This window comes from Eschscholzia californica, unplaced genomic scaffold (genome assembly GCF_041429995.1).
Source record: "Eschscholzia californica isolate CP2 unplaced genomic scaffold, dmEscCali1.0.p SCAF_4, whole genome shotgun sequence".
In the NCBI taxonomy this organism is placed as follows: Eukaryota; Viridiplantae; Streptophyta; class Magnoliopsida; order Ranunculales; family Papaveraceae; genus Eschscholzia; species Eschscholzia californica.
In genome coordinates, this window is record NW_028238461.1 from 18,296,197 (window position 1) to 18,323,859 (window position 27,663).

Genomic DNA, 27,663 nt, shown 5'->3' on the forward strand with positions numbered 1-27,663 from the left:
AGTCGATACGTTCCGCTAACACTTGCAACCATAAGCAAAGACAGTTTGGCTAACGCACTATGCCATTAAAGGCGTAGACGTATTGACAATGTTGACATAAACTCTAAAACTGTGGAGGTCTCAAGTTCGATTTCAGAGGAGGTGGAATCCATGGTTTATTGAACTTGAGTTATTAAAGGTATAAATAAAGTAGTTTAGTTGGGCTTTAGGCTCGTAGTTCAGTTGGTTTTAGGATGTTGTTTAGTTGGACTTTAAGTCCGTTTCTATAAGGCCATGTTTGGCACGCGGGAATCGCGTGGGAATGGAATGTGATTCCCAGGAATCACATTCCCGACTATGTTTGGCTCGCGGGAATGCAGGGGGAATCCTATTCCCGGAGGAATGGGATTCCCCCTAAATGGGGTAATAGCAAACCTAGGGAGGGGGTGGGTTTGTGATTCCCATTCCCGGGAATGATTTGATTTAATATTTCCGGACAAAACAATCCTTGATAAAATATTAGAATGACTAATATTAAAATCGTCATTCTCATAATATTTTTATTAAAAAATTAAAAACCTAGGGTTTCAACCACCACCATAGCAACACACTCTATCTCTCTCCCACCCACTCTCTCTCGCTCGAACGTAACTCTCCCTCTCTCTCTTCATATCTCTAGTTTTATTTCTTCTCTCTTGCTCCTTGTTCATTAAAAATCGATTTCATAACGTTTAAAAAAAATTAGTCGAGACCTTATTTATTTTAAATAAATCTTTAAATACAACTTAAATTAGTGTATTACGTTACTATTTCATATCTATAACTTTGAATAGACAATACTGATTAAAATATATACTCCCTCCGTCCCATTTCGTTTGGTTGTTATTCCTTTTATGGATGTCCTAAAATGTTTGTTAACTTTCCTTATATAACTCATTTAATTACTAATGTGATGACATTTTCAAAACTACCCTTTACTTTTAATTAGTTCTACTCTTCTATCAATGTTATTTCCAAGGAATATTATACATTAAATAGGGATAATTTGGTAAAGTAACTTTAGTCATCAACATTAAATAAGGTTTTCTTAATAAGTTCAATTTCCCAAAACTACAAACAAAATGGGACGGAGGGAGTAACAAAGTTGACTTATAATTTATGTAGTTTAAGTAAAAGGATATAACCGGACTTTCGTAAAAAAGTACATTCCTATTCCTACACAAACCAAACAACAAGTTAGGAATCCATCGGGAATGGAATTCCTATTCCTGGTCGAACCAAACATTAAACCAAAATAATCTGATTCCCGGGAATCGAATTACGGGAATGTGATTCCCGGAAATGACATTCCATTCCCGCGCGCCAAACAGGGCCTAAGAGTTTAAATTCGACGGTTATCGTAGTTATTCGATCTGATTGATATATCAATGCTCTCGTAACGAGTATTGCAGTCACGTTCAAAATTTTTTTTTTTGATCAGGACAAATATTTATTTGTGTAATACGTGGAATAAGAACCGGAACAAACGAATTGCGTCCCATTCCTATTCTCGGATAAACACGTATACTTTGGACAACCCCAATTTACATCTCCGTGGTAATTTAGACGGGTTAACAGGGTTAGATTAGTAATTGTGATCGGGAAGCGGGAGTGAAGAACACTAATGGCAGTTTGGGGTAACCCCTCGAGGCAGTGACTAGCCAGGACTGAAATATCGCAATTCATCTGGAACTAGGGTTTTGAATGAAAATGAAGTGAATTTTGCTGGACGAACTTTTTTTTTGTACTGGAATTTCTTTCCATTACTGGATAATCTAATTAGGTTTTGAGTTGATCTGAAAGTTTAGGTTTTTGGACGACGAGATAGGGTTTTGAAAGTTACATTTCTCCCCTCCTATGGAGACAAGTCTAGAGCAGATTCTGCAGGACGCAAAATTGCTTCGTCAGGTTAATGAATTGATCGTCGCTCATCTTCGAGATAACAACCTCAATCAAGTAATCTCTCTCTCTCTCTCTCTCTCTCTCTCTCTCTCTGTAATAATGGAAACGAGTAAATGTGATTAATCTATTCTACAGGCTGCTATAGCGGTTGCTTCAGCTACAATGACGCCATTGAATGTGGAAGCACCTCCAAACAAGCTTCTTGAACTGGTTTCTAAGGTTAAATTTATTGCCTTGATATCATGTACAATTTTTGGTATTGTTAAAGTTTTTCTTGTTCTAATGGTGTAATTAACAGGGACTATCAGTGGAAAGAGATGATGCATTGAAAGGAATTGCTCCTACTGCTCTTCTTGATTCTGGTTCTGCAATCGGATATGGCGTCGTTGTACCTCCTCGTATCACTTCTATTGATTTCAGGCAATTTATCTTAACACATTCTTCTATGTATATTTTTGTAGATGAAATTTCATGAGTGGATTATAGTTTTATTTGGTTAATGTATGCAAGAAATCACCGTCTCAAATGGGCAACATATAAGTACATAAGTAATAAGTTGAAGTAAATAACTATCAAGTGAAAAAGATCGGATCCTGACTAAGAGTTTATCCAATTTTATGTCCAACAAGTCCATATTTATCTAGAGAACATGAAATTGGGCCAAGACCCGATTTCCTATTTGTCGTGTTTAAAAAGACTGTCAACATTTTAGGTTTGGGCTCCCTATGCGAACTGCGCATACTTGTTGAAAGTGGACACTATGTGCAAACTTTACATACAAGGTGCCTAACTTTTGCAAACCTTTTCATAGGGAGCGTAAGCCTAAAAGTTGGATCCCTATTGATGAAAGAGAATTTGGCCTAGGGGCAATCTAATTAGCTGGATCGGCGTACGAATGTCGTTCTTGTAGAATCTACTCTATTGTCAAGTTTCATGTCTCTGCTTATGTTATGTCCATTACTGATTATCTTCTTCAAATATACTGCTACTTCCGTTTTATTTCTCCATGAGCATATCTTGAAACAGTGCTTAACTAGATAACTGAATTATGATAAGTAATACTCTATTAGGGCGCATATTTGTGCTAATGTAATCCCAAATTATCATGTGTTCATGTTTCCTTCTGTACAACATACACGACTGACTCTCACCCATCCACTCCGCTTCTTCGCCCGTTTGACGGATTAGCATCATTTTGATGTTTGAGAGAAAGGAAACGGGTTAGATAACCATGTGGTAAAACGGTTTTGCTTGTTAACCTGGATCCTGTTTGGGCATTAAGCTGTTTGCAAAACTAGAAGCGTAATTAGGTACTTAGAGGGTGTTAACTTCTTCAACCGTCGATAGCAATGTCATCTTTTGTTTGAAAAACATAATTGCTAATGAACTTTTATTTCAAGAACAGTGCTGTGCAAGATACCAAGGGCACCTCAAAGAGCTTCCCGAAGCACGAGACGAGACATGTGTCCGAACATAAGGTACATATCTGAAATGCAAAGCATGTGTAGGGTAATTCGCTTTTATGATATTATATATATATATATATATATTCTAGAAACACGTTTAATTGAGAAAGGTCTATTTTGTTTGGGGGACTTGGTCTCATCATAGGAATCTTTCTACAATTGATTGGTTTTATATATTACATTCTAGAAAAAACGGTATTATTGTGACAGTGCCAGTTGAACTGTGTAGAACGTATCTAGATGTGCAAGATTTAGTCCTGATGGGCGATTTGTTGCAACTGGAAGTGCTGACACGTCAATTAAGCTCTTTGAGGTTAGTTATTCGACTATTCATGTACACTACCATCTCTTACTCTCGTCTAGTTCCTACTTATTAGATTTTTAACTTTCCTTGTAGGTTTCAAAGCTGAAGCAAATGATGCTCCCAGAATCTGTAGAGGGTTCAGTGCGACCTGTAATAAGGACATTCTATGACCATTTACAAGTAAATCTCTGTTTCTCTGTCAGCAAATAATTTTTAATATCAAAAACTTAAATTCTTTCAAGTCCCTTTAGGTGCTGCGGTACTACGCTATGTTCATTCCTCTTTCTCTGTTACTAGTTTTCTGAATGGACTGCTTGTAAGGAATTGATCTTTTGTCATTGACCATTTGCATTTCCTTCTACTATAACTTTGTTTATTTATTTTTTGGTGTATTTTAGGTAATTATCAGTATATGAATGTATAGTGTCATTTACAGTGTTAAACCCTCTAACAAAGAAGAGATAGAGAGACAACTTTGTGAATTTCCCTTATCAACTACAAGACATACATAGTAATGGTATCATGTGTAATCATAACTTCGTGTTCATCTCTTAATCTAAATGTGAAGTCCTCAACAGAGTGCTCCTGAACTGGCCGTGATAAAAGTAAAAAAGTTATGTCAAGAACTCATTTTCTCCCAAAATGAGTTTATCCCCAAAGCTGCAATTTGTTTGTTCTTTTCAGTCTTTGGAAGAGGGATGCACGTTACTCAGTTTATCACCGAGGGTGTTGAAAGCACTGAACTTCCCCGATATCAACTCATCGAGTTTTGTTTGATCAAGAGATTTTTGGTGCTGTCTTTATTTGATTGTTTTCTTCTTATCTATTTCCTATTATTTCATGAGTAAAGGTGCCATTTTAGCTTGTCGAGGAACATAATGTTTGTTAGACTTTGTATCTTGATATCTGTATCCACCTTATCATGTTCAGATTCGTCTTGAGCTAGATTTCTTAAGCACCTTATCAATTGCCTCATATTTTGGATCTGTGACATTATTGAAATTACTTCTTTGACTTTTTGTTAACTTGTTCACTTAAACAGAAGCTTACTGGTTAAATTGCAGCCTGTGAATGATCTGGATTTCCATCCTCAATCTAGTATACTGATATCCGGAGCGAAGGATCACACAATAAAGTAAGATTTGTAGTTTGTCATCTGACAAAGAAAATGTAAAATTTTGTCTATATGGGAGATTTTCGTATATTCATATTTTTTATGTTAATTCCGTTGACATTAGAATGTCATAATGCGAATTATAGATCGTGTGACCTTTCCTACCCATTTTATACGTCACATTTCTAGCAGCAAAGTAGAAACTCAGGAGCTGTACTTTTTTTTGGTATTGAGATACAATCATTGGGAGTGAAGTTGGAATGAGAGGAAAACAACAGAAGAGAATTTGGTGCAGACCGCTCCTTAAGGAAAGATTTGCACAGATGTTGCATAAAAATGAGAGGAACCTAACTTAAAAGTAGATAAGGTGCAAGTTGCATGCTACACCTTTCTAAATCTCTAGAATAAATAAAAATTGATTTTGCAGTATTATCCTGGTTTCGTCTATGACACCTCCAAAAGGCCTTCATTTATTTTCAAGTAGACTGTTTGTTACTTTCAAGTTTCAAGAAATGAATCTTCAGCCTTTCAAGTGGTTTACAGTTAGCTACTAATCGCCTATGGTGCTAAAATTTTGGTTTGCTTGGAAACCTAAATATTTCGTGGAACTATTTTGGTTACTTGCTTAGTTTTAAAATAATAGCAATCTGATGGTGAGTAAATGATGGTTTATTTTTAGAAGAACGCAAGAAGTTTTTATGGAAAATATTAGAAGTATTTTTGGTGGCCGTCAAAACCGAAATATTTTGCCCGTGGAGTTCAAGTCATTACTATGTTGCCCTTTCAGACATACTTATACCATGTCACTAACTTGTTTTGGTTACACGGCTAATCCCAATGAACTTTCATTTGTGTTGCTTGCTTAATAAATCCATATTAATCTTTATTTTCTCCTATTGTATTCATTCTTTTACTACGAAGTTAAATGAAAAATTGGCAATTCATGATTCTAGTTTTTGTGAAAATCTAAATCTTTTTGCCCTTAAGTTATTGGTAAAATGTAGTACTGGAGATGTTTGACAGAAGTGTATGTTTATGAGAGAGGTGAAGTTTGAGATGAGGAAGAAGCATTTGGAAGGTCTTTAACTTTATGTAACATGGATGCGAATATATGAATCAATATTCGGCTGTGCTATGAGGTGTCTAACACGATTCGTAGAATAATTTAGTGTCTTTTTGTTACTGTTGGAACAACCACTATTACAGAAAAGATGTTACCTTAAAGTGACAAGTGTACAAGTTAGCAAAGATTTGCATGCAAAATGTCACATTATACCAAATGAACTGACAGGGACTATTTGACAAGTGTATTTGCGTGTCCTTGTATCCAATATAGGCAAAGAGTTATCGTACATCTTTTCTTAGTTTTTTTTTGGTTTCAAGTGTGGCATGTGGATGAGAGTTATGGGCCTTGTGACCCGTTCTTTAAGACAAATGTAATAATTAATCCTAGTATGTTACATTGCTTAACCAAATCTATTTCAGGTTTTTCGATTTTTCAAAAACAGTGGCAAAGAGAGCTTTTCGTGTTATCCAGGTTCAGATTGCCTCCCCTCTCCTAACTTTCCCTATATTTCAAATTGAACTCCATACGTTTTAGAGAACAAAACTGGCTTCTATCTGGTTGACATTCTCTTCGGGGTATTGGTGCAGGATACCCATAATGTGAGATCTGTATCTTTCCATCCTTCAGGGGACTTCCTTTTAGCAGGTATTGTTATGTTTGCTTCTTCTTCAATAGACTTTTTTTTATTCCATTATGTTGAAATGTCATTGAGTGTGCGTTGGCATTTGATCCAGATGAGGGCCGGAAACTAGTTAAATGCATTTTATAATATTTAGTACTTCACTCAATACTATTAAACCTGGCAGCAGTTTAGTTTTCTCATATACATATATGCACCCCTTCAATATGCATTTTAGAGCTCAGCATGTCTCTGGAATCTCAAACTGTCCAGCACTTATCAAATCTTGACTGTTAATGAGGATGGAAATGCATTTTCAGGAACTGATCACCAAATTGCACATTTGTACGATATAAATACCTTTCAGTGTTATTTATCAGCAAATGCACCAGAAATAGGTGTAAATGGCGCAATCAATCAGGCATGTGGATTCATATTCTATTTTCTGTCATTTCAATATCCGTACAGTTTCTTTCAAGTTGAGGATCATTACTAATTTGCAGATGATTCAAATCAATGTTACCAGGCACTTTACCTCCCTTTGTGTACCGTGTATTCCTCGTACCCTTTTTGGGTTGTTTTATGATTCAGTAATCCAAATTGGGTGTTATTGGAATATTCAACTTTAATCTGTAAAACTCTATTAGCTCAACTAATTGAGTAGTTAACCACAAGATTTTTTTTAGTTAACTAATTAAGATTTTAAATTTCATGGAGATAGAATGTCTAAGAATAGGCTTATCTATAATATATATACACACACATAGATAATAGTCCACAACGTACTGGAATAGAATTCAACGTATCATGTACCGGTACCTGTACCATGTACCAGAATGACCCGCATACCAGGTAACATTGATCCAAACAAGTGGCACCAGAAGTGGATCTACAGACATCTATCTATTTATATTAAATATTATGTGGTTACGCAGGTTAGGTACTCGTCTACTGGTGGCATGTACGTGACAGCATCTAAGGATGGTGCTGTGAGGATCTGGGATGGAGTAACAGCCCAATGCGTGCGCTCCATCGTTGGGGCACATGGGGCTGAGTCCACCAGTGCAAATTTCACAAAGGACCAAAGGTAAAAAATTTGTTTCCACGTTAGGTTCATGTTATTCGTCATCAATCAGTTTCTTTCAGATGACTATTGTGTTCTACTTTTGAACGATTTGACTGAATGAAGGAAGAAAAGAATACAAAGATGTCAGGGTCCTATAAAAGGTGGATCCTGAGACGAACACTAAGACAATGATGAAAAGACCCACAATTAGAAAGTATTCATTATAACCTCGCAGTTTACATTAAGTATAAGAAAGAAAAATTCGTAGCTCAGTTCAGTTGTCTTCTCCAATGGAAGAGGTTCGCCTGAATATTCTGGATGGTTTCTGTTTTGTCGCAAATGCTATCTTGAAAGATGATTTTGTTTCTATCCTTCCATATCCTCCAGACAATGGCATGTGGGATTATCTTCCACAGCTCTCTCCCTTTCTTTGGAAATTTCAGGTTCTTCCGTTGAGAGATGCAACAATCTAAGGACGCCTGCTTTACCCACCTCAGTCTGAAAGAATGAACACAGAAATCCCACACTTCTCTAGCCGCCTGACAGTGTTATAGTAAGTGCTGGTTGCGCTCTTCTTGTTGCATCGAGGTCCCAATTAGGGCCTATGATTTATGAATGTATGATGTTCACTAATCAGCCGCCTGACGAAAAAGAAATCCCTAAACCCACTTCCTTGTTCTGCTTATTCAAACGAAAAGAAAAAGCTTCCTGTTAATTATGCTTGTCAGAAACAGAATCATTTGCTTTCGCTGCTGAGTTAACATCATACATCACACACTTATATGTGCGCTTTCAGTCTAACCATCTCCTTGAGTGTCTTTAATTTACTAGGTTTGTTCTCTCTTGCGGGAAGGACTCCATGGTGAAGCTTTGGGAAGTAGGTACAGGAAGGCTGGTCAAACAATATGTAGGAGCTACACATACACAGCTGCGTTGCCAGGTTTGTCATTTATAATTGCAGTTGTGGAATAAATGTTCACATATTCCACCAAAATGAATAGTTTCATTTCGCCTCAACTGACATGAAATTGCACTTCACAGTTTTTCATGTTACTTATTTCTGATGAAACAACCAAAGTAAGGAATTATTGCTGTGATGGTTGAACAATATATTTTGACAGACTTTGGAGGAAAAGAGTACGAAAAGTTCAATATGTAGGAGATAATTTTAGTCCCCACTTCCCACATGAATTTATGGGTAGAACTGAAGAACTATGAAGTAGAAGAGAAACTACCTCAAAATTAGTTAAGTATGAAATAGGTTTTGCGTGAGAAATGGAGAATAATGTAAATCTAAGATTGACCTAGAGAGAAACATATAAATGCCTCGTAGAAACTCTAACCTTCCAATTTCTTCATCTTCAAATTTTGCATCTTCTGGAACAAAAGAAATGAGGGTTTCATCTTTTCTCTGCTGGGAAATTGTCCGTAGCATGACATTTGAGGATGATCCTCTTCTTGAGAAGATCTTCCTCACATAAAATGAGATAATATTTGATGTAGCCTAGGGACAAGTCATGTAGTGTGTGAGTGTGTAGTGTGTGTGTGTCTAACAGTTAGTTATGTTAGTTGTGGTATTTAGAATGGTTAGGAATTATTTTTTGTTTAACTTGGGACAACAGCTAGAGTTCTCTAGAACTTAGACAGCAAGAGGCTACTTGGACAGCAAGGAAGAAGTTTCTAGAGACTTGGCAGCAAGCTGCCTCTTTCTAGAGACTTGGGCAGCAAGTTTTCTACTCTATAAATACCACCTCAACCTTCACAAAAGGGCAGATCACAACTAAGAGTATTCAGCTATAGCTGCCTCCTAAATCCTACTTCTCAAGTCTTCTTCTTCCTCTCCATCATCTTCTTCTTCCCAGGTTCGTTCCTGTCCTTTCTAACCTTCTTTCTCTCTTTTCTATCTCTCTCTCTCTCTCATCTGATTTCTTTCTCTCCTCTAGTTCTATTTTCTTCTTCTCTCTACTTTCTCTCTGAGCACCTTTCTTTTCTCTCAATTTCTCTTTCTATTCTCTGACTTTCACACCTTTCAACCTTGTTGTTTCCACATCTTAGTACTTGTTGCTTACCCAAGTATTGTTGTCTAGTGCTTGTCCTAAGTTGGTTATGTTTAGGAGTCGTTGTTTGGTAATGAGGTTGTGAGGGCTAAGACTTATTGGTTGTTACCTGAACTTAACTTTACTACTTTTGTTTGCTTATTTACTTTGGGATTAATATAATTTGCTAGTTGTTGAAGTTCTGGTTTACTCCCATTGTTATCTTTATATTTCTAAACCCTAGGATTGCATCAAGTGGTATCAGAGCATGGTTTAGTGTATTTAGTTAGCTGAAATCATCATATTGCATTGCACATCAAGTGTTACATAAAACTCCAGCAAGCTTAAACTATAATTTATTGCATAGTTAGCTGTCTTAGGTTTAGATAAGGCCCTTCTCATAACATTTCGTGTCATCTAAAGTGTCATCATTTAGTTTAGGCAGTCTGCATTGCTATTTTGCATCAATATTTCCATCTTTTCATAATTTTCCACAAACCAAATATATTTCTACAATATATTCTCTTCCCAACAAGATTGAAAGTTTTACTAAATTTATAACTTTTTTAATAAGTAGCTTGCAATCCTCTTCTGCGTGAATATCGGCAATGGTAGTATATGTCATGGAACTCATGGTTGTTGTACTTAACAAGAAAAGGGTTGGTGGCTTGGTGCATATTTAAAATCTTTAAGGGTTTTGCTCTTGAATAGACGGGGAAAACCTGTGCCATTTGTATAAAATGCACACCCTGAAACAAGGGGTCTTTCTAAATACATTCTGAATAAAGAAAAACATGAAGTGTGTGAGGATGACCTTAGTATTTCCGAGTTATTCCTTATCCACAAGTATTCCTTGCTGAACTTAAATACGAACACATGTAGGATATATTTTGACACTGAGAAGTTTCATGGCTTTGTTTCTTGGTAAAACCTTCAATATCTTTGAATTATTTTGTATCCACAGGCTGTTTTCAACGAAACAGAAGAGTTCATCCTATCCATAGACGAACCTAGCAATGAGGTTTTCTCCTTTTCCTTTAGCTTTTATGAAGTTCATTCTGACAAAAATTTTCGAGTGTACGGAACGGAATTAACAGAAAAATGAACTGCAGATTGTTGTCTGGGATGCTTTAACCGCCGAGAAAGTGGCTAGGTTGCCGTCCAACCACATTGGTGCACCAAGGTGGCTGGAGCAGTCTCCAACTGAGTCGGCCTTTATCTCATGTGGAACTGATAGATCAGTACGGTTCTGGAAGGGAACTCTTTAGCTACATAACGTATTCCGCTTCTTGTCAACCAAAAGATGTGCAGATTGGCAATGTTTTTCAACCATAGAAGCTTCGTATCAGAAATTAGATTCCCATGATCTCTAAAAATTGAAGACATATATGAAGTTGTAGCTGCAAGGCCGGAAAGAAAGTTCTACAGCAGAATAACTGGTGGAATCGAAGGTTTTCTTGTAGTGTCATCGCTTATTTAAGTTTCTGAAGTTTTCAGAAAACGAATAGTACCGAAATTTTTGTTAGCATCTACTGGAGGGTAGTTTTTTCACTGCAACCTTCATGCTAATTTATAATTCTGGTTTGGGCTAAAAGTGCTCAAACAATTTTGGTTTACAGATGTTTGGGTAAATTATTGGTTGTCCCAACTAGTTTAGAAACCCTTTCTTATCTTTTAATTGTTATAAACTGATTATCAACTGATTTAAGATTATTGGGCATCGACTCGATATTTACAAGTGCTGTTTTCCTCTTCCTGGTTGAGGCTCTTTCCATGGTCCATTTATATTTTGCTTGTCTTGATGGTATTTGTATCGGCCAGCGCTTTGGGAAAGCAAAATAGTTTTCGGGGTGTGAAGACTTAATCAAAAATTGATTGGTTTGACAAATTTCTTTTCTAAGTTGTTATAGGGAGATAAATTTAAAGACTTAAAAAACAATTTCAAATTTTGGATGGTTTGCTAATTAATTACTTCAATAAACAAAAAAAAAACTTAGAAAATCTTTCTAGGGATCAAACAAAAAAGTTGGGTTGTTAAAATTTCTACTCAACTCCATTACACCTCTATTATTGTTCTTCAAGTTTTTCATACTCATAATTTTTCTTTCAAAACTTATATATGTTCATAACTACTCTTCATCTTCATCTTTGAACTATTAAACAACTTTGTTTTTCTTCAAAAATTTCATATTAGTTACACTCTCTTAAACCCTAAAATATGGAGAAAGAACCTAACAAAATTGATAATGTTGATGGAAGTATAACTCAAGATGGCATCACTCAAGAAGACCAAGAATCATAGTTGGGTTTAGATGACATTGAAGAGGTAATGACTTTTTTCTTTATTTATTTCGAACTTTTTTAACTCTAAAACCCCAGCTGTTTCAAAACTTCGGAGGGTTGTGAACAAGGAAAAAGTCGTTTCGTTGTTGTACGGCCCACGAACCATTTCGTCGCTTCCATATTAGGAAATATTTCGTGGCTTACGGAGACACAGAATATTTCGTGTCTGCTTAGTCCACGAAATGCTTCAGTGACTTTTTTCTTCCACTAGATATTTTATGTACTTATTTCCTTTTCATTCTTTTCAGTCTTTTAAACTTGATTCAAATGCTTCTTCAATGTCCAGAGATGGAGCACCTATTCTAATGTTTGTCGATGTATCACATTTTATTTCCAAAAGGCATGGTACGTAATTTGTGAAACACCTTGTTATCGATGTATGAATTGATTCATTCTTGCAAAACACATAATGTATTTTTTTATATGCCACAGTTGTTTGATTCAAGAGATAAGGCAATAGTTTGGTGCACCGAAATTACTAGAGAAATTCGATTTGTTATTGTGAAAAAAGGGGGGGAGGTTAGTAAACAAAGAAGGAAAGGGGTCGTATACCTTGTTTCTGTGTAGTCGAAGTGGTGTTTTTGGTAGCTACAAAGGGAAAAATTGAGTTTCTAATACGGACCCAAGTAAAAGGAAGCGTACAGGTTCTTCTAAACGTGATTGCCATTTGGTATAAAGGTAAAATATAACGTACCTCACGACAAGTGGATTGTTGAATTACTAGATAGACACCACAACCACCTGTTGGAGAAAAGCCTCACGGGTCATGCATATGCAGTTAGGTTTAAAGAAGATTAACTAGAATTAGTTATTGCACTAACTAAAAGTGGATCACGCCCCAAAGATATATTGTTGCATATAAAACAAACGAAGAAAGATAACTTTTCTACAATGAGGACTGTGTAGAATGCACAACGCAAGGTCAAGTGTGAGAAAAGTGAAGGTAGGTCAGTAATGCAACAGTTTATGAAGTTTTGCATGGATTACCAGTATTTAGTCAAGTATAGATGCTATGAAAATCCTGAATAGGTAAATGACTTGTTTTTTGCACATCCTAGGAGTGTTCAGCTTGCGTTGTGTTTCCCTCAGTTTGTTGTCATTGATTGCACTTATAAAACCAACAAGTTCAAACACCCTTTTCTCCAGATAGTCTCAGCCACTTCGACTGGGAAGACCTTCACAGTGGCAAACACATTTATAAGCAACGAAAAGACGGAACATTATACTTGGGTTATGGAATGTTTGCGTTAGTTATATATTGGTGACTCTCCTACTGCATTCATTATTGACAGGGAACTCGCATTGGTAAATGCAATTGAGATCATATTTCCAGATTCGAAACATATACTTTGTATATGACATATAAACAAGAATGTCCGGGTCAAGGCTGAAAATACTTAGAGATTGTCGATAATGATAAGAAGATGGATGCAAGTGAGAAGAAACTTGAGAAAGATAAAATGGTTGATGAGTTTTTCAATGAATGGCAGCTTGTCACGTGGGCAGATACCGAGGAACTATACAAGACCCGGGTTAATAAGCTCGTAGAGAAATGGAGAAAAATCTCCCTAGAGTTAGTAAGTTATTGTCAAGATACATGGTTGTCACTCTACAAAGAGAGATTTATTAATTTTTGGACAAACCAGATACGACATTACGACACCACATCAACAAGTAGAACTGAGGGAGAACACGGGAGAGGCTGAAGTGTTTCTTGAATAATTCGTTAGGAAATTTTGTTTCATGTTGGGAAGCTGCTCATAAGTGCTTAGATGTTCAATTTATTGGCCTCACGGACTCATTTGAGAATAATTTGAGAAAGGTGATGCATGCCCATCAAATTAAGATTTTTCGACAAATTGAGGAACGTGGTTGGACACCGCACGATGGATATGATGTTGCAAGAGGTGACTCATGGTTGATTATGGGATTGAGAATGTTTGCCTTTGTATACTTAGGCGTATACATGGTTTACCCTGTAAACATGAGTTGATTGAGCAACTTTCTAGTAATGTTCATATGCCACTAGATGCCATCGATAGATATTGGAGACAGTTGTCATATGACGTCTTGATTGAGGTCGAGCAAGCGAACTACGATGACATACCTGAACATCCTAAATAGATTATAAGTTTACAAAATCTAAGAAATAAAACCCTTGGTTACGAAAATCAAAACCCTAGGTTTTAGAGATCTCAATAATGAATAATAAGAAGAATTATTACCTCTCTTGAAGACTATTGTTTGGATGAACAAGCCTTTGAACGAACCATACTTGATTCCTTGAAGATGAAGAATGAGAAGAATTTCTTGATGATTTCTCTAGGTTTTTTTTTTCTCTCTCTCTAAGAATGTTGATTATTAGAAGGAAGAATAAAGTGGGATAGGAGAGTGGGATATGAGAGTAGAGAAGGACCTATCAGAAAAAAATAAAAAGTATTTGCACTTGCTAAAAGGTATTCCCCATAAATTTTGTTTCGCCGGAAAACTTTCAAAATTTACATATTCCTTTTAAAATTTCACACCCCGGTAACTATTTTACTTTTCTAAAACGTTGGCCTTTGTATCTAGCACATGAATGCCATTAAATTTATTTTGTTTATCTGAATATAACTATTCCGGGTAGAAATATCGGTTAGGTATGCCCGAAATTCATTAAAGCTAAATAATAGCATCTTCGCGCAAGAGTTAATTTAAAAAGGGTTATTTCTCACATGGCCCCCAACTTTGTGACCAGCTTCCTGCCTGGCTACTTGAGCAATCATTCCCGTATGACCCCCTTTTTCCGTTTTTACCATTCCATTACTCTCTCACTCCTCCATCTCATTTTTTCTCTCTGCACATCAGTTCAATACGCCACATCATCATCTTCACCGGCAGGGATCGCCGGCCGGCCAAATTTCCGGCCGGAGACCTTCAAAATTTAATTTTTCTCTCTCTAAATATATATTTTTTTTTAAAAAAAAAAAATTTCTCTTTAAACTCCCGCGAAGGAGGTTTCCCTTCACCGGAGGGCTGTTCATCACGAACAGACCCAGATCAGGGTCTGTTCGTGTTAAATTTTATTTTTATTTTTTAGAGAGAGAGAGAAGAGAGTGAAAAAAAAATTTGAAGGTCGTCGGCCGGAAATTTGGCCGGGCGGCGACCCCTGCCGGTGAAGATAATGATGTGGCGTGCTGAAATGATGTGGCAGAGAGAGAAAATGAGATGGAGGAGAGAGAGAAACAAAATGTTAAAGATAACGAAAAAAGGGGCCCATACGAGAATTATTGCTCAAGTAGGGGGCCAGGCAGGAAGCTGGTCACAAAGTTGGGGGCCATTTGGGAAATAACCCATTTAAAAACTTTACTACCCCATAGGATTTTTGGAATTTAAAAATTTCTATTGAAAATTCATTTTTAGTCTTCTGACAATGTGGTAACATTTAATTCTAAGATGTCTAAAGAAAAAATTCAACATTTAAAATTTTCATCATGACTTCAGTTGTCGACTTCAACACTTTCTAGAGTAACAAGAAAACTATCCATATACGAAATGTCAACTAGGTGATTTTTAGTCTGTAGAGTATTTTATTGGAGATGTATTGTGTACGAAGAATCTGAGTAATGTCATCTAGGAAAGTGAATCTTGATGTTATAAGCACTTGGACAATTAGAGTTGTTTTTAGTTTTGCATTAGGGATGCTATATGGACAAACGTGGTTAGATACAGGGTCGACCCTGAAGGGGAAGCGAGCAAAGCCTCACTTCGCCCTCCAGGGCCAAAGAGCCTCACAAGAAGAACAAGTAGAAAGAAGTAAGGGGTTTCGGTTTTGATTATTTTTGTACAACATGTACTAAACGCAACAAGTAGTATAAAGTAGCTCAATTGGTAAAAAAACATGATAAGAGGATCCAAACAACCTACATTCGATCTCAAGCACACGCATTTTTTTTGCTTCTTAAATTATCTATTTAGTTTTGTAACTTTACTTCCACCACCACAATTACTAAAATTCTACTATTGTATCTCCACAACCACCACCATTACTAAACTTCAACACTACAACCACCACTATGAAATTATACTTTTCTTAATTATTTTAGTTGAAATTTCTACCACCGCCACGATTAATAAACCTCCCACCATTATACCTCTACTACCACCACCACATTTTATAAACCTCTACCATTGTACATCAACTACCACCACCGTGACCACCACAATTACTAAACCTCCACCACCACACTATCACCTTTTAAGCACCAAAAAAAGGAGGTTGAAATTTCTTTGGACATTTTTCTCAAAGAATCATTTTCTAATGTTTTTTTTTTCTGTCAAAAAAAAAACTGAACAAGCTGCTGACTCATCGAATTCCGGACTCGCTGAACCACTTGACCGGTGGATCGACTAAGGACGTACGATGTCTTTCTCCGAACCGATTTCTGAGTAACTCAACCAGATCGTTCGATTCAGACTGCAAGTTATGAACACAAGTTTCATATTTAAACCTCACATGTGCGCAAGAAAAATGTTGAGAATTCTGATGTATACATTTTTCTTATGTAGGCCACATTCTTATAACTCGTTTCAGGCCTCCGAAATCTCAAGAACGACCCTGGTTGGATACAAGGTCATGAGAAATAATTTAGGGTCTCAGTGCAGATTTTCAACCAATATGTTTACAAAAATATGAATGTTAAAAATAATAACACGTGAAGCAATAAACTTTTTTTTCACATAATGTGACATGAAAAATGCATTAAATCATGGATGAATCCGAATTCATTGTTCGACGGAAATAGTTGAATTGAGTATTTAAGCCATTTCTTACCGTACAATCTAAAATTAGAGTTTAGAAGGACATAGAGAGACGGACAGAGAAAGAGATGGGATTTACGCGCCATTTCCGTCTTGCATGTCGTACATATATTTGAGTTGTTATACGATCAAAATAGTGTAGATTATCAAATCGTCAACCTACTATGCATAGAGATAACATTGTGAATTGAACCTTGTACCACTCGCTCACAATCCAAATAGTATACCATCCATGTCACTACTTAAATGCCTAATTTTTTTGATTTTTCAAAATTACATTATTGTAAGAAGGGAAAATAAAAAACCGAAATTAAGAGGAAAGAGGACCCGACCACGCAACCCTTGCTGGATATAAATCAATTGCTGTATTTAGAGTATTTGTAATGCACAACTAGAAAAGATTACACGTCAAATCTCAATTGAGATTGTCTTTCTCTGAATACACTATCGAGGTCCTTTACTCAAAAGACATCTCATGTACAACACTCTAAAAACTTAAAAAATTACTTCGATGTATCTCTATGAGGGGTAATATAGTTCCACGGAAATTTTATGTACACTTACCATTTCTACATGCCACAGTCACATCTCCATTAGTCAGATAACAAAATGGTGAGTGCATTTAAAATTTCCCGTTGTTCTTAATGACTGAGGTTAGGCCCATAAGATAGAGCACGACGAAGCCCAAGATCCGACCCGTCTAAGGTGCCGGTGAACTATCGAGTTATCTATAAATCAAAATCTCTAGGGTTTCATTGATCTTTAACCATTGAGAGCCGTCATCGCGGGAGCTTACCAGAAGCGAAGATGGTGAATCCATCTCTCTCTCTCTGCCCCTCCGTTCCCTTTCTAGGGTTTTTCTGTTACCTAATGGTTTTGTGTGATTGATTGATAGTTGATTAACTTGTTAATTTTATCATTTCCTGAATAATTGCAGCCGTCTCACAAATCGTTCATGATCAAGAAGAAGCTCGCGAAGAAGATGAGGCAGAACAGGCCCATTCCTCACTGGATCCGTATGAGGACCGACAACACCATTAGGTTTCCCTCTTCATCCTTTCTATAATCATACTAAAACTTTCTTCCGATCTTCCATTTTCATCGAAACTGATTTCTTTGTTTGTCTTATCCAGGTACAATGCTAAGCGCAGGCACTGGCGCAGAACCAAGTTAGGGTTTTGAGGAGATTTGCTGTTTGGACTTCTTATTTGTTTTCATTTTCAGAATCTGGATCTAGAATCGACCAATCAGAAGGTTGAATTTTTGTCTTTAGAATTATGAGACTTGGTCTTTAAAGTTTATTGATGGAGATTTTGATAATCAATCAGTTTGTGCTTTAATATTGTATGCTCTTTATCATATTTTGCAAATAGATTCAGTTTAGAATGATTTAGGGTTTTCATAGTCATTCCTATCCTGTATGATAACGTTTCCAGTCAAAACTGATGTCAAATTAGTATTTACCAGAGAAGAACCAATTTAGGGTTTTGAGGAGATTTGCTGTTTTGACTTCTTATATGTTGACAATAAACCTAGCACTTGTAATAGCCTTCTATAGTGAAAGTTCCTGCTTCCCCTAGCATCAGGAGTCCTACATGACCAGTGAGCATGTAACAACCCTAGTGAATATGATGATTCGGTGTTGATTTGGAGCAGATTTAGGCTTCTCCATCCGAGTTAAAATAGTCTGTTCTTGGTGGTATCTGTTTGGCTTGGCTGAGGCGTCTGTGTACGACTCTGTACCTTGGGGATCATCCCTGACTTGGAGAGCTAACTAGTTAGGTTAAAAATACAATCTCAGAGTTAGATTGAGCTATATTTGCCCGATTAGGTAGTTGATTAGAGCGTAAGTGTGTATTCTCCGCTCTGTTTCCTAATTGAGATTCTAGCTATTATTCAACCTAAATCCTCATCCTGCATTATTGTTTCATGTGTGTTACTAGAAAATCTTCTTCTATTTCAATTGGTATTTAGTGCATGACCGTGAGCAAGTTTCAATTGTGATACTTGTGTGAATCTTGTCTATTTTTAGCTTGATAGTTGGCCAATTTAGCCAACAGTTGCGAGACAACTTGTTGTGGTTCACCTGTCATGGCTATGAGAAATGTTGTTGTCCCGGCTGAGATGCAGGATGAGACCTGACGAGGCCCGTGACAACTCGGGCCGAACAGCTAGCTGGCCTGAGAGTTGTGAAAATTTACAAGATATCTGCTCATGCAGTCTCTTATTTGACGCCTTGCAAATAAGCTGGAGCTCTAGGGCTTAAAGAAACTGTTTGTTCACAACTCTAGGTAATTGCTTTCATCAAAAAAAAAAAAACTCTAGGTAATTGATTTGTGTTTTAATTCCAAGAATGATGATAATCCAAGAGAGGAAAAAACCCGTGCGGCTTTATTTGGGTGGTTTTTTCTACAATTCAGCTCGATTTCGACCAAGATTTCTTGATTTCTTCCATGTCTTGGTGAAGACTGAAATCCATTGGTATACAAGTTGTAGAAAAATGTTCTCCAGATGAGATTGAACTGTTTCTCCACATGAGCTTGAACAATCTCAATCTCAATTGGGGAAGAGCCAAGGAGAAGAGGCAAATGCTTTCAAGAGGCATCTGAACAGGACAGTAGTGGAAGAAGTTGAGAGAGATGAGAGCAAGAATGGTGAGATCTAGGGTGCGCCTATCCTCTTAAAAAAGTCACTTTTAGCTCTTCACTTTTTATCTTTATTCTCATTGCTAGTGGATAGAGTGAGATCAGTATGATGAGGTGATTGTTGAGATTCCAAGCAATACAGTTCTGGAGGGGAGTCGTTAGGATGCATAGAAATTTCTTTAGGGAAGAAAACATTGCAAGTCTTTTTCTTAACAAAAATTATACTCAGCCCACTTCTACGGACTCTCACTTGAACTGCATGTGAGAGAAACTCTTGTTTCTTTCTCCACGTGACTGAACATGTGAGTTTCTCTGACATGCGATTCAAGTGGGAGTCCTGGGTTGTGTAGCCTTGTTGTTTTCTTAACTATTCCCTAGTTCAAACTCCAAATTCGATGATTTTTCTTTTGTTAAGGGCGATGAAATTTCTTTCAGAGAAGAAAACACTGCAAGTCTTTCCTTAACTACTTTCTAGTTCAAACTCCAAATCCAATGAAATTTCTTTGGGAGAAGTAAACAATGCAAGTCTTTCACTATTTCCTAATTCAAAATCCAAATTCAATGAAATTTCTTTGAAGTATATATATACTAGGGTATGGCCCGTGTCTCCGGCACGGAAAACATAAGTAAATCTGAACTTATTAATAGAAATTTGAATTGGTTCAAAAGAATAGAATAAAATTATACTACCAACCTGATTGAACAAATCAACAATACTACTTCAAACTGATCCTAGTCATCATAACCAGACCGAACCCGAACCCAAACGATGAGACTGTTGAAACAAATATAGTTCTCAAAATTTGCTATCTAACATATACCCAAATGTTAAAAGTATGTTCACATATAATTATGAATCAAACCAGAATTCTAATCCTAAATCAGAACTTATCTTATTTGGTCCTTTCCACTTGAACAAACACTTCTTGCCGTTGATGTTTATCTCCTGTGCATGTACTACTTATCGCGACACAAGCATGATCAAGGTATTCTGATGAAGTTTGCATTATTTGTTCCCACTTCAATGTGGCGACATAACAATGTAATTCTGTAATTGAAGTAGCATTTTATGGAAAATTTTCAGTGTTTAATACCACAAGATAGGTAATTTAAAGATAATGCATAAAGATTTTCATAGCTTAATCAAATCAATAGAAACATGGATTGTATAAACAAAAGTAATGGACGGAGAATATCGAATATAACTTGCAAGGTAGTAAAATATAAGCTCTGGCAAATGAAAACCTCCAGATTGACAAGCAAACACCACAAACCACATACATTGTTTAGCTTCAGAAAGTTAAGTTGTTCTCATGTTACCTTCCCAAAAAAATAGATGCTTTACGCATTTTATTTCATTATCAAGTTTCCCAACTTTCCATAAGGTCCATATAAAAAAATAATATGCAAGTAAATTAGTAGAATGAAAAGCGTTATTTCTTCCATAAGCAACAATGACCTTCTCAAGTTCACTTGTACGTGTATAAACTCATATTGAGACTTTCATAAAATTAACTCACACTACCACTAAACCGAAATAGGTAGCAACCTAAAGTTCATATTTTGTACTTGGAAGTACATAATTGAAGGTCTGCAAATAATTTTTCTGTATTTCCTTGTATAAATAGATAGGAATTTGTTGTAGATTAAACTACACGTGTCCTACAAACCCCTTACTAATTTAGATTTAAGGAAACTTTCAAAGGTAAGGAAAAGTTTCCACAAGTAACAATGATCATAATCAAAAGATACAAACATTTTGAAACATATCGAACAACAATGACATAAGAAAGTTTGGAGAAAGGCGTGATTAGAGGACAAACCTAAAAACATAGATCTTCGACCTGAGTTGGCTTCGTTTGATCTCCAGTGAAGAATAGTTCTCTGCATTTGTCCCAATTTGTGAAAATAAAATTAAAAATGAAATATATATTAGCCATACGTGTGTATATATATATATATATATATATATATATATATATATATATATATTAGAGCTATATAGGACCAAGAACATTGACCAGTAATTTGAGTTCGAAACACCAAACTATCAGAACAAATAGGTTTTCGTAAATTAGATAGATTAAAACCTCATTTATTATTAGAGCTGTATAGGATCAAGAACATTGACCAGTAATTGGGAGATTAGATAATTGAATGCGTATAAATCTAAAATATATACGTACGCTGATTTTTAATCTTCTGACATCCATGGCTCGCGATAACGCAAATCCTGCAAAAATATGTCTAGCCAAATACCACCTGAGATAATCTCACAACCTTAATCAAATAGTCAATGTTAAAGGGAAGAGATGATCAAACATCTAAGTTAGATATAAACAAACGACACCACTGAAGTTTAATTTAATTTATCTGAAAGAATAACTTCAAAGAAAACTATAGGAGCTTACAGAAGTTTCAAGTATTGCAAATCGAAACATAGCAAGATAAAGGTTATATTGTAGTCCAAAAGCTAAAATCGACTTCAATGAAACACCACATACATTTTGATGAAGCCATTCCTGCCATCACCTGATTCCATAAAAACCTAAACTCAAAACCACAAAGAAAGAGTTCTAATGGCTTTCAACAAAAGATTAGGATTTTTTACTTGAAAATTAACTAAAGAGAACTTAGGTTTTTAGGGCTAACCTCTTAATGAAAGAAGTGCTAATCATCGAAGCTGAAGAGATGTGATTGTTTTCCTCACTGGAGAATTTTCCCACCATATTTTTAGTATTCTCTATACCATTTATGGTTCAACGTGTCGATCTAACATTGAATGATAGAAAAGAAATGGTGGCCTACGATGTCAATTCCATCATTTTGAATCATTTTGAAGCTCTTAAAAATAACGGTTTAAGAGCTCATCTACAATAAAAAATACTCTCATCATTCATCATTTTGACAATTCTAAAAAATGCCTAAAGAAAACTAAGAATCTTAAATGTAAAACTCATGACAACTAAATCCTTTAGTAGGTGCTCCAAAACCATGTATATACGTAGCCTTGAAAATGAAATCTCTATTCCTAAGCAAGGAATGATAGAAAAGAAAAAGAAGCCCAAATCTTTTTACGAAATCGATATTAGAAAAAATCACGATAACGCAAATTGAGAAAACAAAGGTAGGAGGTTATCCTATTTTACGTTCTAATTCAAAATTTCTTTAGACATTTACTCAAACACATATGGCAGCATCAAACACATGCTATATTAATTTCTATTTGACACTTCATCAAACACATGATAAAGAGTTAAGCACATATATGACAACATCAAACACATACACAAAGTAGATAAGAATAGCCCTCCAAATTAGATTAACCTAAAAATTATATGTTTATTGTAACGAAGATAGAGCATCACCTCCAAATCCTAGTTCACCCATTAGAGAGCTTCAGTTTTATTACAGTTTTCTGACTATCTCCCTGAATATAAAATGAGAAGAAACCTTAGTTTGAAATAACCAAACAAACTCTAGTTTCTGATAAAAAAAACCTACTTGTAAATCAATGTGTGAAGAAATCTCACTCTATTTCCTGGGTTACCCTAGTTTCTGATTTAAATAAATATTATTTCATCACCCAAATAAGAAATCGACAACAGATAAACATTCACAAAGATGAAGCAAAAGAATACTAACCTTTCTTGAGAAGACAAAAAATGAAGCAACTGAGAAGCCACAAAATGAAGCAACAGAACTGAGAAGATGACTATCTCCTTGAATATAAAATGAGAAGCCACAAAATGAAGCAACAAAACAAACCCTAGTTTCTGATTCAGGAAACCTACTTCGTAAACCAATTTGAGAAACCCTAGTTCCGGTTTATTTGAATTTCATTATCCCAATAAGCAATCAACAACATATAAACATTCACAAAAATCCTAACATTCCTTGAGAAGGCACAAAATGAATGAACAGAACTGAGAAGCAACAAAATGAAGAACAAAACTGAGAAGATATGTCTGTCTTGAAAAGATATGTCTGTTGAGAAGGCAGAGGAGGAAGTCACGGTGAAGTGAGAATGAAATTGAATGAATGGAATTGAAATCTGCCCATGATTTAAGTGTGGGTTTTAGTGAGAGAGAGGAGATGTGTCTGGTGAAGTGAGAAGATACATCCCGCCAACTAAGAAGAACCGTCCACACTGTCATTTTAGAGATTTTGTTGAATCCGATGGTGGATGATAGTGCTGACGTGGGACGGACGGCTGGATTTATCCTGGGGTTTGTCCCAGTCAGCACCCATCCACCTGTTTTATTTTATATATCTATATATATATATATATATATATATATATATATATACCATCTCCTCCTATTCATGCACACCATATGTTGATCCGATATTGCCATGGATCCGTTCGTTTAGCTAGAAATGAAACTTATGACATGTTGTCTGATTAATTATTATTGACTTCTATATAATCAAGGTGCTATCAAATTGATTTGGCTTGTCGATTTTCATATTCGATAAAGGTTCACAGTAGTTTGAAATATCTAGATCAACTATTCATAATTCGTCAAACTTTGATATAATGAATAGCTTGGTTTATAGGTTCATACTTCTGAGTTATGTGTATGATTTTTCAAATTTGACACTCCTAAGTGTAGAATGGAGTTTATGGGTTTGTGATATAGTGATAATGCAACTAGAATGTCGACGAAATGTATAAGTTAACTCTATATTTTCAACAGTCATTCTTAATGTAGTTTCATCAATGTTATGCATCCTTACTTTACAGGGTCTCTCTTGCCACAAGTTTTCCTTATTTTTTTTTTGTTATAGCAAGAGAAACATATTGTATAGAGGGATTTGTAGGAGAGGTGAAGTTTAGTCAAGAACAACGAAGGCGTAATGCATATACATATATATATATATATATATATATAATATTATTGCCGGTGGAGATGTTTTTTATTGTTCACTATTTAATGATAGACCGGTTGTTCCTTTCATTTATGCATTGCTTTATGGTCTCCTAATACGTATGCTTATTATCTATTTCTATTCGAATTTGATTTGATTATTCTAATAGCATCGGAAACAATTGATATATTTCGTGGCTTTTTAAATTTGCCAAAAGCAGTAGGAAGTAAAATGGGAAAAAAAGAAGCGCACTTCTAAGCTAACTAAGTATTTTTATGATCTAAATTTCTTGGAAGACAAAAAGGTGTCATATAGACTATTTTGGAGTTCGGTATAGTGCATCCCATTATATTGATCTGAAACATCGATGAAGACGTGTTATCTTCCTCTCACCTCCCACTTGACAAAGATTTTTCTCATCTCACAAGTTTATAGGAAATGGTATGTCGGATTTTAGACAGGGTAATGTCCTTCACAAATGGTTCATTGGCTTTAATGAGTCTTCCCTTTTTCTTCGTTTTCTTTTATGTTGTCTACTTCCTAGTTTTCCTATTTTTGCAAGGTTTGGTTTTCAAATTTGCTCCCGGGAAACTGAATGTAAAATACATGCATATTGAAAACAAACCGTTCTATAGAAACTGAACATGAAATTGGCATGAAAATAGATCCAACTGCGGAAATTGAGGTATTTCATGCCAATTTAATTCTAAATTTGAGAATCCTTTATCGGTTTTGTATTGAAAAACTTGACTTGCAAGGATAATATCTCATGTTTACATTAAGAGGGTAACATTCTACTCTTTTAAGGAGTACCCTCGAGATTTAATGGCCATTTGTGTTGGAACCAGAGTCAATTTTGGCTCGACCAGACTCGTCAAACTTAGAATTACAGCATGTTAGTGCGTTCGTCTCGTCGAGCTCTTCAATTTTTAGCCAAAAATCACTCTAATTCGATTCCAGATGAATGAAAAATTCAAGTTTAAAGTTTGACAAAGTTCGGTCAACTTAAGAACTAAACAACAAAACAAACAAGTCTGCTTGGGGGGGGGGGGGGGGGGCATTTGTGCAAAGCTGATACGTCCAGATCTGGACGACCCGAGTTCAAGCCGTGGGAATGTTCTAGATCTAACGGTTGCGCGTCGTAGGCTTCGGGATCTTGGTGGGTCATTTCTAGGAGCGTTGGATGCGCGAGGATCCAATGACTCGCGTCCCACCCACTTCATGCAGGAAGTGGGATAGCCCAGATCATTAATCTAACGGCTTATGTCCTATTCTGTTGGGCACCATTCTGTATTGATCTAATGACTGACGTTCTCTCCGCGAGATTGATCCCGATCTGACGATGCAGAAGGCTGTCGACCAAGATATGGTTATAACTAATTCTTATTCAAGAGTTGTGTCCCAAGAAGCCAAGGGATATGCTCCAAAAACTAGGGGACCCGCCCCTAATAAATGTGCCTACTCAATCCCTACAAAACCACCCAAATTCATTCAAAAAATAGTTCCGATCATTCTCTTTTAAAATAGGCACTCCAGTGTGTCGGAAATATAATTCTGATTTCAGAAATATTCTAGCGTGTCTATATTTTCGAAGAAAGAAGCATTCGAGTGAATTCATAAGCATTCAAGTGTCTGGAAGATCAAGTCGCATTAGTCAAGGAGCTCGTATTACTTCCAAAGATTCGCCCGCTTTCAAAATATATAAGTATCATCATAATTTTGAAAGGATAGTCGGTCGTTGTATACCGAAGGAATATGATATGGATGTGTATTTATGTGTTGTACGTTATGAGTCTTTAGTTTTAGAAGGTGAATTCTTTTCAGAAGAGTTACCTAAACTATGATCATGTAGTGGTAGAATTGCTTAAACCGGGTCATAATTCTGTGTGGACGGTAGACATGTGGTGGCGGAATCGCTTCTTAATATTGTGGTGTCTAAATTACTTGGATCGCCTTACCTTTAATGATTATACGACTAAATATTGGTTGGTCCCCTGACATACTTTTTGTTATGGATTAGTCATCAATTCATGTCAAGAGTACCACACTCTAGTTCGTGGTTATTCGAGTGGGTAGCTGCCATTCAATATTACTCTGAATCACACGCAAGATATGAGAGATTTTAGGTATTCCGACCCATGGAGTGAGTGGGGAATTACGATGTTTGAATTCTAGTATGATATGTGGTTGAGACTTAAAATGTTTTCACCTAGCTAAACCAAAAGGGTGTTTTTTCCACTTTCGTCAAGAAAAAAAATATGTAATTTGTGAAAGTGAAAACTGCTAAAAGCTTGGTTTTAACAAGGTTTCTTCCTTGAGATGTTAGAGCGGTCTTCTCCTTTGGTTGATGTTACTTTTTTGAAGGGTTCAAACTTTGTAGCTGTGAGATCCATCAAGATTTTTTATTATTGTGATCATGAATATGTTTAGATATTTTTTGAATTATTATTGAACTGCCTAGCAAGGCAACACCACATTTGTCGGGGATATGACGATTCTCAATACGATCTAGTTGTATCAGCCTGAGTATATGGTCTTCCTATGCGATGATTCTCTTATAATAGTCAGGGTAAGTCGTGATATATTTTAAGAATATCACTGTTTGGGTGACACTGATTATAATGCATATTGGGATCACAAGCTAGCCCCATGAGCGATGATGGTGAAGAGAGAGTTATAGAAGCTCTCACAGGGTTAGACATAGATCTCTATGTACATTGAAGTAGTCTACTTATTATTAAGCTATAGATCATGTTCATTGTACCCTTGATATCTTGTTTTACCCTTTGAATAGGTCCCATAGTTTGTTACTAGCAGCCATACCAGACGAGATCTCATCTTTCAAACCAAATCTCGTCTGGATTGTCTGGTTTCTAGACGAAACCAGATCGGTTTCGTTTGGAAACCATATAACCGGCGAAGGGGGCTCTTCCCCTTCATTGAAGATATAGAGAAAGGATAGAGAAAGGGGTCAGAGAAAAAGAGGAGAGATAGAAGAAAGATATGAGAGAGGGGGGGAGGGGATAGAAGATGAAAACGCCAACAGTTTCGTCGGCCAGCGATAATACCGGCCACATAAAAGGGAGGTGTGTTTGGGGGAACATTTTTAGTTTTCCACCCTTTGATATTTTATTTTCCGGAAGCTTTTCTTATTACCCCAAATCACCGACCATTTTTCATTATTCTTCTTTTTTTCTCTTCCTTCTCATCGCTCAATGCTATTTTTTTTTGTGGAGAGTCACTCAATGCTATTTACTCTCTTCATCTTCAAGTTCAATTATAAGCCTGGTCAAAAAGAGGATCCCCCAATTGTTATTTTATGTTAGGACTGAAGTGGTTATTCATAATCAACACACAATTTCAAAACACACAATTTCAAATACACAATAAACCGATAAAGTACTAAAAACAC

At 36.1% G+C, this 27,663-nt stretch overlaps 2 protein-coding genes and 1 long non-coding RNA gene across 4 annotated transcripts; 2 read left to right on the forward strand and 1 right to left on the reverse strand.

The window, feature by feature from the left end:
- The first annotated feature begins 1,564 nt into the window (after positions 1-1,564).
- LOC147543368 (Transducin/WD40 repeat-like superfamily protein) lies at positions 1,565-11,329 on the forward strand. Of its 2 annotated transcripts, none has more exons than XM_086672809.1 (14): positions 1,565-1,974; positions 2,056-2,139; positions 2,219-2,340; positions 3,326-3,398; positions 3,616-3,699; positions 3,784-3,870; positions 4,755-4,825; positions 6,290-6,341; positions 6,458-6,515; positions 6,810-6,910; positions 7,425-7,576; positions 8,387-8,495; positions 10,556-10,612; positions 10,704-11,329. In XM_086672809.1, exons 1-14 carry the CDS (start codon positions 1,876-1,878, stop codon positions 10,857-10,859), a joined length of 1,305 nt encoding a protein of 434 aa, XP_086528935.1. In that variant the 5' UTR covers positions 1,565-1,875; the 3' UTR covers positions 10,860-11,329. The 2 variants fall into 2 exon arrangements, 1 of the variants encoding a protein (XP_086528935.1); XR_015239624.1 differs by having other exon boundaries at positions 1,573-1,974; positions 8,387-9,054; positions 10,037-10,612.
- A 6,153-nt stretch (positions 11,330-17,482) lies between these two features.
- LOC147543369 (large ribosomal subunit protein eL39z/eL39x-like) lies at positions 17,483-18,074 on the forward strand. Its single transcript, XM_086637277.1, has 3 exons — positions 17,483-17,544; positions 17,672-17,775; positions 17,868-18,074. Exons 1-3 carry the CDS (start codon positions 17,542-17,544, stop codon positions 17,914-17,916), a joined length of 156 nt encoding a protein of 51 aa, XP_086493403.1. The 5' UTR covers positions 17,483-17,541; the 3' UTR covers positions 17,917-18,074.
- Positions 18,075-20,137: 2,063 nt separating this feature from the next.
- Positions 20,138-22,239, reverse strand: LOC147543370 (uncharacterized). Its single transcript, XR_015223855.1, has 4 exons — positions 21,791-22,239; positions 21,566-21,641; positions 21,203-21,263; positions 20,138-20,427 (listed from the first exon to the last, which is right to left on the reverse strand). It is a non-coding gene; the product is annotated as an uncharacterized LOC147543370 (long non-coding RNA).
- Positions 22,240-27,663: the final 5,424 nt, after the last annotated feature.